We start from the raw sequence: 12,892 nt of genomic DNA, 5'->3' as shown, positions 1-12,892 counted from the left end.
AAGTAAACCAGGGTGCTTCTTTTATCAGATGAAAGCGTTGGTTTTGTTCTTTGTCTTAGCCACCAGGAAGATCAATGCCAAATTAGTGTATACTAGAAATAACTATTTCATTATTCTACTAGGGCTTTTTTTTTATATATATATATATAAGTTACCACAACCCTTTAGAATCTGGTGAAATATTTAGACATATATAAAATAATTGCATTGTAATTTCAAGAGGTTCTTGCATTCCATGAAACATATCCTGGACCCTTAGAGTTAAGAATCCCTGCTTCTGATCTTTTCATATCCTTATTTAAACCATTTAGTACATATGAGTGTATTATGCTATCTTTCCTTGACTTCATAGAAGTAGGTTATATAAAATGATAAATAGTTTTCAAAGGTTTAAGGTGCTGAGCATTTGCCCTCTATGTATTTGGTAGCTAGGCCATGGGAAATATTTTAGTCTATCTCAAGAGGAACTTTTTCGCTTCTCATGGTGATGAAGCAGGTGGGCTAATATCAATGGCTGTATAGTTTTTGTCTAATTTTTCAAAAGAAGCAACCTAGAGGTTTTATATATATATATTTAAATTATACACATATATGTATATGTGTATTTGTGTATGAATATGTGCGTGTGCACATTTTTTGTTTGTTTGTTTGTTTTTGTTTTGGTACAAATACCACAGCCTAAACATGGAGTTCTTGTGCTCTGAACACAATTTTGAATGGAGAGTCAGTCAGTGAAGTTAGGACATTTTTACATCTCTCTTCCATAGTTTTTGGTAAAGTGTCTTGATGAAAGTTGTAAAACTGCTTTGGGTTTGTCTCTGGGGCTGCAGTTTTAAAAACTGGTTCTCAAGTGAGGGAAGAGGAGTCTTCTGTCTTAGGGTGGTGGTATGGTTATTGGCCCTTGCCTTCAGGCTAATTGTTCACAGATTCTCCTTCATGTTGGGTTTTTGGTGGGAGGTCCTGAGTTGGGAGGCCATGTGCTGGGCTTTGCTCTTGGGCCTCCATATATAAAGGGATGTATGTTCAGATTGCAGACTTTGCCGAATAGGGTGCCTCATTGTACTTGCCTTTGGAAATTTCTTCCTCTTTAATGTCCCCTGTGGATAGGGGAAGGGGGCTCAACATGTGTCCCTAAAGAGTGTTCCCAAAACTTTGGCTAGTGAGGAGGGACTCATGCTGAGGAGGCGCAATGTTTGGAATAGCTATGATTTTTCACCTCTCTGTGAAAGACAATTTGTAGTACATTTTGTCTAAGGGAGATTTGAGTATCCAGCTGGTTAGATATATTTAAAGAGAGGGAAAAAAAAACCACTTGAAACAGACCTTGAAGAAATCTATTATAAATTTGAGTGGGAACCTGAGAATGCTGTGGCATACAGGCAAAATAATTAAAATAACTAATTAAAATAACTGATAAAGAAATGAAATGTAGCTTTACATGGGATTGTCACGATTTAATTGTACTAGAATTAGGTTAATAAGCTCTTTTAACTCCATAAAGTATAGGAATTCGGTTCTGTGTGCAGTTTGAAGCCACCATCACCTGTGCCCTCTAGTGCATACATGATGAGTTTGACTGTAAAATTTTGTGCTGTGGTTCCTGCCTCTGCCCTTGTTACTGCTGAGATTCCTGGTGTGATAGCTCTCTTAGCCTCTCTGATCCCCTCATCCGTGGGTGAAAGGGTTGGCCTTGTTTCTTCCTGCCCATGTGGTCCTGCTGCACTGCTCTGGGCCTAGAGAAGTAGTAGGTGCATCCTGTCAAGTGTGGCAGCTCCTGGCAGTCAATTCCTTGAGACCAGGGCACTTTTTGCATACACACTCCGCCCCCTGCCCCAACATGCTGCCCAGGCATAGCATCTTATCCTGGGGATGTTTATTCCAAGCAAGGCATACTACTTAAAAATCTTAACCTTCCTTTTCCCTATCCATATTTGCTGAGCTGGTGTCTCAGAGTAGGGTAGAGTAGGTCATTAAGGATCCTAGAGATCCCAGCATGGTCAGCACCTATGGACATCCCTCCCAGGAATGGTGTGTAAGGTGCTGCTGGTGTCTGTCCCCACCAATGGATCCCCAAGGTAAAGGCCAGTTTGCTGTTTGCTGGGTACAGGCGATCTTTTTGAAGCTCCCCAGGATGTAGTGGCAGTCCGCTTTTGGGGAGGGTGCGAAGCCAACCTTAAGCCAACCTTAGGCCCTTTGATCCCCATGGATAGCTGTTTGTCCAGTCCCTAAGGGTTGTGACAGAGCAACTTCTTATTGCATAATTGCTAGTTGTTTGCATGGTAGCTTTTTGGCTAGCGCTTTCCCCACCCCACTCCCCACCCAGCCACCACCACCCTGTCCTTTACTTTGTTCTTCGCTTTAGTTTAACCTTTATCTCAATGAAGAGACTCGATTAGGTGCCCTTTACTCAGCTGGCACACTTGGCATTGTAGAGAATATGGTACAAAACAAATGTCCATTTAAGGTTTCTCTTAAGGTTTTTCAAGTTTCACGGGTCAAAATTGATAGCCTACCAAGGAAAAGCTTTAAAAAAAAAAAAAAGACATTCACTTTTTACAGTATACACAGTTTTAATAACAAATCTTTCCTGTACACTGCACTTTGTTACCACCCCCCTCCCCCGGTCCCATTATAATAGTATTTTCTTCCCACCCCCCAACCCAGTTGCCCACCTCCCAGCAAAAACAAAACAAAACAAAAAAATGGCTCTTAAGGTGATTGAACACAATGTGTTTTGGACTGTACTTTCAGTGTCCAGTCTCAGTGTTGATAGGAAGGTTCACCAAACATTCCATATATCAGACTTTTTTTTAAGATTACCAAGGAAGAATAGGTTAGTTGAAGGAGTAGCAGATGTTTCCAAATGTTTGTAATAGCTGTATGAAATCTTGAAAAGTCATTTTCTATGTGTTTTTGGCCTTATTCAAGTACTGTGAGTTTGCCCTAGGTTAAGAACAGAAATATATAATTACCTATAGATGACCTTATCATCTTTATCTTCATCTTTTTCTGGTTGAAGCACTTAAGCCAATAAAATATGAAGATTATGTCCCAAACAGACTTTTGAGAAAAGTCTGTCACTGTATTGCTCTATTAGGAAAGTGATCATGTAAGTCAGCTTCTCAAAATATTCTTTTAAAATTTCATATAGATACCCACATTTTAGGGAGAGAACCAGGCATTTATAGCATTTTTGCCCTGATAGCATGTGTAGGAAGCATGCCTTAAGAAAATGATATGCCTGTTCTGAATTGTAGGATTTGGACCTAGCGATACAGAGGGCTCATTTTTATTGGAAAGATGGAGTCTAGCTCTTGGTGACTAGCATTAGAATAAGCAGATGGATTTTAATAATTAGTGGAGTTGGAAAGTTCAATCGATTTCATTCATTGCATTGGTATAGAAATTAACTTAGGCACATTAAGAAATTACATGTGTTAGTGCAGATTTTTGGCTTAAAAAATTAGTATCTTTGCTATTTGATGTTGGCAGTGGGTATTCTCTGAGTTCTGTGTGGATTTGCAGATTTATCAGCCCATTCTCATTTCAAGAAAGTGATTGAAATCCGTGGCAAGCTACAGAAATGAATATAAACGATTCCAAACAAGCTCTTGGTTACTAGGTGGGTACGGTATCATAGCCTGCTTAGCTTTTCTTTTTCCAGAGAGATTTAATTATTTTTCTGGTTCTTGATTAAGTGGTCATTTTCCTCTAACCTTGAAAGTGAAAAAAGACCGGGGCTAGGAGGGGGATAGGCACTGAAGAGGATGAGATGACACTGATAAAACAAAAGCCCTAACATCATGTTACCAGAATCTGCAGTGTAGCTGTGATGCTCTTACACCCTAGTCAGTCGGTAAAGAGAGGACATACGACTAACAGTCTCATCTTCAAACCTGTGCCGGTACCGAAACACAAATAGGCCAAAAATAAATGGAATCCTGCCTTCTTCAGGCATTTGAAAAGGGAAGTTTGCACTTTAAATGAAAAAGGAAAATGCTGTCTGGCACTGTTACTTACTTTTCTCTGAGAACATTACCAAAAAAATGGATGGCAAAATATTTTATAGTTTTCGGCTGCAAAGTATTCCTTAGTGGCTTTGCTATGCTGTTCCCCAGAATTTACTGAATGGCTTGCTTTCCCAATTACTTCTCTACATACATTAAGGATTTTGTCAGTTGATGGTCCATTTTACTAAAGGTAATCTTTAAGATGAATGTGGGAATTCTCAGCCAGTATTTCTCATCCTTCTCTTCACAGTTTCAATTAATGTTGGTTGTGGATGAAATGATGGAAAATACTCCAGTGCTATCCTTCAGGGCTAGTGGAGTCTGTGTGTTCAGGGCACAGTTGTATTGTGACAGAGCTGTACCCTGACAAATGGCCATGGTTACCCTGATAAATGGGTTGGTAAATTTTAGCTCATGAAGCTCTCATTTGTAATGGGGCTTCTGATCCAGTCCCTCCATAGGGAAGCAGTGAGCTGCACTCTGTGCCGTAAAATCAGCTTCTGTCTTTGCCCGGGCAGGCCCAGGGTCTGGTTTAATAAGAAATGAAATGCTCACCGCTCAGGATCAGTTGAACACAGCTGGGCTGAGACTTTGCCAAACTAATCTACCCACCCTAAAAAATATAGAGAGCACATTTTTACCTTAATTTGTGATCTCATCTGCTTTTTTTACTGATACACGTTTTCTTTGAAATGTAGGTAGACACCCCTCTCTTAGTATTAAAGAAGAAAAAAATTACAATTAAATCTCATGGGTTAAACTGTATTCTTAGCATGTTTGCAGTTCAATCCTGGAAAGAAAATATGCCTTGAATAAAAGGATAACGTGTTAATGGTCATTTTAAGGGAATGATAACCTTTTTTTTTTTTTTTTTTTTTTTTTTAATGGTAGTGGTTTTCTCTAAGGATATATGCCTTTTTTCACATACAGTCAATGTCAGTTGTAGAAATGCTCATTTTTCTAAAATTAAGTCAGTCTAATTTAATGGGTTTTGCTACTATGTGCATGGAACCTCGTTTATGGAAAGATTCTGTATGAATTGGTGACTTGGATCTAAATCCAGTATATGCCATAGTTTCTTTGTAGAAATCATAATCAAAGAAATGAAATACTTGTGGCTCTTTTCTGCATGAAAAGTGTGACATCATTATCATTTGTTAATTATGGAATGTTTCTATTAACACTCTCCCCTTTTCAGCTGCAGGCCCCAGGGCCTTGCCCTGTGTGATGCAGATTATGTAGTTAACCTTTGCCTCACTCTTGGCTGCCTTTTAACTTAAGCTAAACTGTTTCTGTGGGTCACATTTCAAAATGCTGCCTTTCCCTTTCATCCCTTCACCTCCATGCCACCTTTGCGTTACCACTGTGTGGCTGCATAGGCATGTAGAGTGTTCTCCCACGAGAGAACACTCAGTAATACATTGCCTCAGTAATACGTTGTTCCCTTCACTTAGAAGGAACTGCTCTTACAGTGTGGATAGGTATCTTTATTAAACAAATATTAGCATATAGTATTTAGAAAGTGATTTTTTTTCTTGGTTCCTTTATATTATATTCAGTAAGAATCAGTGTTATGCCTGTTGCTGGACAATTATTTTTAATTTGGCTTTTTGAGGTTTGAAGATCAGGAAAAGGCAGAAGAAAGAGGTTTAAACCCCTTTGTCAAGGCATCTTTGATCATGGAGGGAGGGAGAGAATTTGTCTGTGTGCTTTCAACTAAAGGGAGCAAGTCACAGGATTGTTAAATTGACTCAGTTTATCTCTTTTCTCTCCAAAATAATTTCTAAATCTTTTTTTTACATGTAAATGTAAATACAGGATTTAGTAAACTAATTAGTAAAATGGTGATTTAATACTAGTTTAAAAAATTGTCTAAATGCCACAAAAATCAACATTTCCATTATAAGTCAAACTAGAGATGTATCACATGAAGTCAGTGTAATTATTTACTGTTGATTTCATTGTAATGAGACCTTTTCACAATCACTTGGATTCATTGTTTAAATATATTAAAGAGTCACTCAGCTTATTAGAATTACATAAAGGGTTCTGATTTCATAATGTGGACTTCGATAGTATCTACCAACCCAGGCAAAAACTCTGGAAGAAGAGTGTTTAATAGCTACCAGTCTTCAGCATACATGAAATTCTACTTCCCACACTGGCAGTAAATTGTAGATTTGAGTAAATACCAAATTATCATACAAGAGAACTTTGTTAAGCCCCCTTTTAAGCAGCAAGCCAGTTGTGGTACTTGGGATGGAGAGCAGTGATCTAACAAGTATTGATCCATATCTTTTTCTGCTCAGTAGCTTCTTTCCAAACTGTTTTCAGTAGAAAAAAATAGCATATGGAGACCTTAGTGTAAATGTTTACACATGACAGTTTATAATTACATACATGAAATGTCTTATTTTGAAGTAAGCGTTTTTATACTTTGCAACAAGAGTGCAAATTAATATGAGCTTTGCATCATATAACACTTAAAATATGGTTTCATTAAAAAAAATTAAAAATACTTCAACACTTCAAAAACTTAAGTCTCCACTTGGTTTGGAAAATTAGGCTTAATGTCACCATTGGTAAAAATTAGGTATGTATTTAGCCCCTACTATGTAAAATAGGTTACTTATCTGATGTAATTTTTGATGACGGGTCGATATTATACTTCACATTCTTTGTATGGCAGCTGCTGACACTTGCACTGTCCATAACCATTAATGATGATGAAGGGTCCTTCATGGGTGGGTTCATATTCATTATAGGGTCCTTGGTCTGACATGTTTGACATATGGAGTCGTGTTTGGGATCGGAGCTGCCTGTGGTTCTGAATCATTGAGCACTGCCTAATTCTTCTTAAAGTGGGAGGGCAGCACTTCCTGGAGATGAACACTATAAAAATAATAAAAAAGAAAGAAAACAATAAAGCCATTGTTCCTGTAATTACCCGCTGAGTGAAGATGGCATTGTCTGGTTCAGGAAAGTGTTCCTCAGTAGTAACTGCTATGCCTGCAGTAGTTGGGATTTCTTTGTCTCCCACATGGTAACTTGATGAGCTTATTCTTTTTGTATATTCAGTGGTTGGATCTCTATAAGTTGTAGCCATGGCAGTGACAGTGGTTGATAAATTCCAGCAGAGCTGAAATCCGTGGACTGCATCTAGTATATCCTCTCCTTGGGTGTGGTCAGGGCTGTGACATAGGATGGAATGTTCCCACCGACCTTGGAAACTGCCCAGCCAGGAGGCCAAAGCACATATTCGAGGGCTGCATTCCCACAGATTGCCAGAGAGGCCGACGGTTGTGAGGGATCTCAGGGAGTTTAAGATCTTGGAATCAAGGCTGTTTAACTTGTTGTTATCCATGAGGAGAATTTTAAGATTAGGCATCGTTTCAAACACTGTCAGGTCGATGGCTTTGATTTCATTTCCAGTCAGGTCTAGCTTTTCTAAAGTGCCCCAGGTCCACTCCATTCCACATGTCAAGTTGCTAATTTTGTTCCATTGTAAGAAGAGTGTGTGCAGACTGCTTAGCCGTAGGAAATGAGCAAAATTAATCTTTGTCAGCTGGTTGTGCTCTAGGTGAAGCTCTCTCAGTTTGATTAATCCTGCAAATCCATTGCGAGCCAAACTTCGCAAACGGTTTGTGCTCAAATCCAGAAACTCCAGACTACGACAGTCCCAGAACAGACGTACTGGGATAGTCCGCAGGGAGTTGGACCGTAAATGCAAGGTCTGCAGCTTCCGAAGGCCGTAGAAGAGCTCTGGGTGCAGAGATGACAGCTGATTAAAAGACAGGTCCAAATTTTGCAGGTTAATCAGTTGAGTAAAAGTTGTGTTTGGCAAGTAAAATATTTTGTTGGAACTTAAGATTAATTCCTTAAGTTTATATAGTCCTTGAAAAGCATCTTCTCTTACTGTTGAAATTTGATTGTGGTCTAAGTGGAGCCAGGTAAGTTGACTGAAGCTGGCAAATTGATCCCTTTCGAGCTCTGTGATGTGATTGTGCCTCAGGGACAGGCCCAGAGAGCCCTTGTCTGTGGCGTTTGGCACTGAGCGGAAGCCCTGGGAGTCGCAGTAGAAGAGCAGCTTCTCGCAGCGGCATTTGGGTGGACACGCCATACCCAGGGCAGGCAGCATTTTTAAAACCATACTCATTGCATATATTGCTGCCAGCATAGGGGCCCCTAATGGCCACTTGAAATGTAAGCCTGCAGAATATAATTTAAGGAAAACAAGAAGATAGGATATTTTTCAGCAGAATGTATGAGCTATTAAAAAAACAACAACAACATTATGGCGAAAGATTTCACTGCATGTAACTTATTTTTCATTTGCTGCAGGAAAACTAACCTTGTTCGTATGACTAGAACAAAACTTAAACCATTAAGAAAAAAGATAGAGCATGTTCTGTCATTAGCAATATATGCTTTTACCTAAACCTCAAAATCCAAAAATTTGACCGTGATTTCCCTCATAAAACATGAATTCAGTGGCTTGTTTTAAAAAGCATGATTCCTTGCTGACTGTACAAGACACATAAATGCATGGACTTACCCATTCTTCTGAGCACATTGGAGGCTGCATTCAGTCGCGGTTGTTAGACTCAACGCAGTGAGTCTGTAAAAGGCTCTAACATGCAGGAGCCTTTGACCAGTTTCCTGTTTTCTGTGTCCCAGGCTTTCTGAGGAAAATTGAATCCACCAGGGTGAGTTATTTTTTCCTTAGGATATTCCTCTCGAAAGCATTGGTTTCATTTTCTCTGTCCTCTCTGCTTCCCCAAATCAGTTTCGAATGTAAGTTATTAATTTCGTCCTCCTTTAACTGCTCAGCTGGTTAATCAAAGCTTCCGTCTCTCCTTTCCGCAGCCGTTAGTTCTCTCGGTCTTAACTTGTTGATGGCAGATGGGCGGCTTGTTGCAGAGAAGAGCTCCTGGAGCAGCATGAGTGCATTTACTGAAAAGCTTTTCCGAGAAACGGCACAAGAATGGAATTGCTTATGTGCTGCGACCACACAGAACTGTATATAGGCTGACGTCACTGGGTGACGTGTCTTTTGTTTGGGTTTTCCAGAAGCTTTACTGTTATAAAGCACTGTGCTTTGTAACAGTATCGGGGTCGCTGTGAGACCCCTTGATTATAATAAAGCGAGAAAGAGAATCCCTGACTTAAAAACATGGTATTCCTTCAGTGTAGGCAGCAGCAGTGAGGTTATAATAAAGGCTGCATTCAGGGAGACCCATCTGAACAGTGAGTTGGGATAGCAGAGTGATGATTTTTAATGCTTGGAAGAGCCAGTGTTAGACTGCCGATTCTGCAGAGAGAGATCATCTAAATGGGCAGGAGCCTGCGCGATTTATGAAGTGCAGATTTAACGCCAGCCTATGCAGGGTAGTACCTGCTGCTCCAGTAGTTTGGAAAGCTACTCAGTCACCTTGTTGTCAGGCTTGGTTAAAATAGAAGTATGACTGATTTGCTTTAGATGTGTTGGGAAACTAGCCAGGTGGGCTTGGCTTCTTAGTCATTAAGAGCTTAACATCCTAAACCAAGAATAAAGAGGGGGGAAAACCTTTCAACACAAAGTATTTCGTTACTTTGCTTCTTGAGAATTGAAGGGGAACTTGAGTTAAAAGATGTCTCCTTTTCTGTCTCATTTTATAACAATGTTTTAATTATAGTGCTGATTGAAAAATAATGCTGATTTGACCTTTAGATGTCTTACTAGGAGAAAAGGTTAGGGTGATACTGTCATTTAATACTGCATGCCCTAAATAAACATAAACAGTGGAACGGAAGTGATTTAGGACAAGTAATAGAGCATGGTTGGATTCTGGTATAGTCCCTCATATTTACCTCAGACTCTCACCTACTCTTTCAACTGAAAGGAGTCGCTCAGCTGACCAACTGAGCGTGATTTGGGACATTGTGGCACCCATGTAACAGAGCATTTGCATACTTAATAGCTCTTACCGACACACTTAAGAACTGACTTTGAGTCTAATACTCACTTTTGTTGGAATCTCTGGTGAATACAGAAGGTCACTCATACTTTGGAATAGGATTTTTGCTTTGGCTGTTTTTACTTGACTTAACTGTGTCTTCTCCCTGTCGAATAGTGCCATCACTTTTCAGAACTTGTTTATGAACGTACAGTTCCATGTTTATTTTTTTTTTTAAGATTTTATTTGAGAGAGAGAGAGCAAGCACGAGTGGGGGGCAGAGAGAGAAGGAGAAGCAGGCTTCCTGCTGAGCAGGGACCCCCAACGTGAGGCTCAATCCCAGCACCCTGGGATCATGACCTGAGCCAAAGGCAGACGCTTAACCCACTGAGCCACCCAGGCGCCCCAATTCCATGTTTAATATAGTGTAATGTGAAGGATTTCTCTAGCATTAGTCAGGGCCATATATTCAGCCCTGACAAGTCTAAGGCCTTTTACACATCTTACATTAATTTGGCCTTCCATGCCAATTTCTGTCACACCATTTATGCTTAACCTGGAGGCAAAAATTTCAAAACTACCCATGGTGTCTGTGAAACCAGAACATCATTGGCCTATTGTTCAGTGGCCTTGCCACTGGGCAAGAAGTCATCCTCTTAAGAGGTGTAGTTCCCGTGTTGAAGGGTGGTACTGGAGTGAGAATTGGAAGAATCCAAGGTCCTGTGAAGGTGCTATGAAAACATCGATAACTGCAGGTGTATAGTCTGAGTCCTCTTAGAAGCAGACCCCAAGATGGATTAGAAGTATTAGAGTTTTATTTGGAAAACGCATGGGAGGTATAAAAGGAGAGAGAAGACAGTAGGAATACTCTGAGGGCCACTGGAGTCTTCAGGCTACAGGCAGGTCTGATATTCCAAAAGAAAAGAGGAAGGAAAGATTTGGCAGTCATAGACTGCAGTGCATCCTCAGGCCAGAGCCAAGCTCCCAAGCCAAAACTGCCCATGAGTGGAACCCCGCATTCTTAAGAATGAGCCTGCAATAGTGCTCCCACCATTTTCCTGCTTGCTGGTTAAGGAAGGGGGAGGTCTTGTTTTAGGCCTAAAGGATGCCACTCCCCACACTGACCTTCATCTTTTCTAAAGTCTTATCTGCCCATAGGCCAGAAGTTGTTAACCTGAATCCATAGATTGGTTTGCAGAATTTTGTTGATTGTGCATTTTTAGTGAATAAGTTTTAATCCGATTCTTACAGGGCCTGTGATCCTGGGTGACAGAGTTCCTGCTCTACAGGAACTTTCTCCTTTTGGGAGTCTGATTAAGGGTTGTCTCTTTTAAAATTTTTTTCTTTAAGGAAAAGCAGCCCTTGGGATACTGTAAATGCCTTATTGAATGAAATCAGCTACTCCCTGATTAAAAAAAAAAAAAAAAACCTTTGCCAGGCAGGAGGAACTGGATTAAATTCTTCCCTGAAGTAACCACTTTAGTTCCATGTGGAGAAAAGCATTAGAGTCAATTGGATTAGAGCAACCACAATTAGGAATGAGTTGTATGTGAAAATTTAAAAGGAAAAGCATCTCCTTCCCCATAGACCCTTGGTTCCTTTCTGCTCTCTAGTCTGCTTGCCTACCTCTGATATATTAACAAATGGAGAATGCTTAAATTATATTATCCCAGCACTATTAGACCAGATTTGTGGGCAAGGGAAATTGCCCAGAGAAGTACCAGTGCAATCAAGAGTAATTATTTTTTGACGCATCTGGAGAAGTGGGCAGTAATGCACCGGAGAAGTAGGCAGTAATACACAGTACCCAGAGAGTTCCTTCTAAGTCACCAGTCATCTTGCTCACTTGCCTTCTCTTTGGGTTCAAAAGGTTCAGTCTTTGGAACCAAAGAAGGTACGGTTTTGTCTTAAGTTGGTGGAGTACACGGTTCCCGTTGATGGGATTTTGTATCATTTTTTGATCTTTATCTTTCTTTAGCTCAAAGGACTAAACAGAGATCCATGTTCTTTCTGAAATAAACTTAATCTTTGGTTTCATTTTAAGCAGCTTCACTCTCCATACATATGCCTTTGACTTAATTAAAGTGGCAGTACAGCCTCCAGAAAGCACTATCCATATCATCTCTTTAAGTTTTCACTGCTTTGTCGTTTGTGACAAAGCAAAGGAGAAGCAAAATCTAACTCATCTCTCCTCTCTGTGAATGATTTTAAGCAAAAGTAAATGAATCAAGCGGCAGGGCTTAGGTGCTGTAGTTACGTGCATTACTCTACATGAAAGTTTGCTTTTAATATGTATTGCTGAGTAGGGAGAATTATTTCCCTGCTTGGAGCGGCAGATGTACAGATACATGGAATTTTCTGTTCATTTGTGGTAGAGCTGGAGCTTGATTTTGCATTATGCTAAAAAGTCAAATGTTTCTTTAATCATTCCCAAATCCAAAAATTATAATAACTCTAGCACCAGTGGTGTTGCACATAGGTGCTCTGGAGAAGTATGTTAAATAAACCTTGTTGCTGTCAGTCTTGATCGCTACTTGGAGGATTTCCTCACGTTTATCAAAAAGTTATAGTCATTTTTTTGGGTGGAGGTCCTAGATTTTGTGGGTCTGAGTATATCCCCTGCTAAGAACCTTTTAGGGTTTTTAGTTGGCAACCTCATATTTGGGCCTGTATTAGAGTAAGTGAGTTTCTTTCAGAGGGAAGAAGGAAGGAAGATGAGAGAAGATTATGGTAAATTCTAGAGTTGTTCACTGCTTTCATACTGCATGTATTTGGGGGCAAAGAAAAGACTGTTCTTTTAAATTATTTGATATGCTATTTAGAAAAAAGGAAAAACCAGTGAGGTTCATGATGAACATTAGCTTGTTATCTTCCCAAGAAGCAAAACATACATGACAGAGGCAGATAGAATGCATAAGGGTTGGTGGCTTTACCAGTTTATCATGT

General features: G+C 39.8%; 2 protein-coding genes across 6 annotated transcripts in view; one reads left to right on the top strand and one right to left on the bottom strand.

The window, feature by feature from the left end:
* CTNNA1 (catenin alpha 1) overlaps nucleotides 1-12,892 on the top strand; it is a 306,638-nt gene that overhangs the window by 235,130 nt on the left and 58,616 nt on the right. The window lies entirely within an intron of this gene.
* On the bottom strand, nucleotides 2,839-9,268 carry LRRTM2 (leucine rich repeat transmembrane neuronal 2). The gene is made up of 2 exons (XM_036084212.2): nucleotides 8,566-9,268; nucleotides 2,839-8,219 (listed from the first exon to the last, which is right to left on the bottom strand). Exons 1-2 carry the CDS (start codon nucleotides 8,567-8,569, stop codon nucleotides 6,673-6,675), a joined length of 1,551 nt encoding a protein of 516 aa, XP_035940105.1. The 5' UTR covers nucleotides 8,570-9,268; the 3' UTR covers nucleotides 2,839-6,672.

Source organism: Halichoerus grypus, chromosome 2 (assembly GCF_964656455.1).
Source record: "Halichoerus grypus chromosome 2, mHalGry1.hap1.1, whole genome shotgun sequence".
NCBI lineage: Eukaryota > Metazoa > Chordata > Mammalia > Carnivora > Phocidae > Halichoerus > Halichoerus grypus.
Note: the sequence above shows the minus strand (reverse complement) of the source record. Positions and strands in the feature narration are given on the sequence as shown.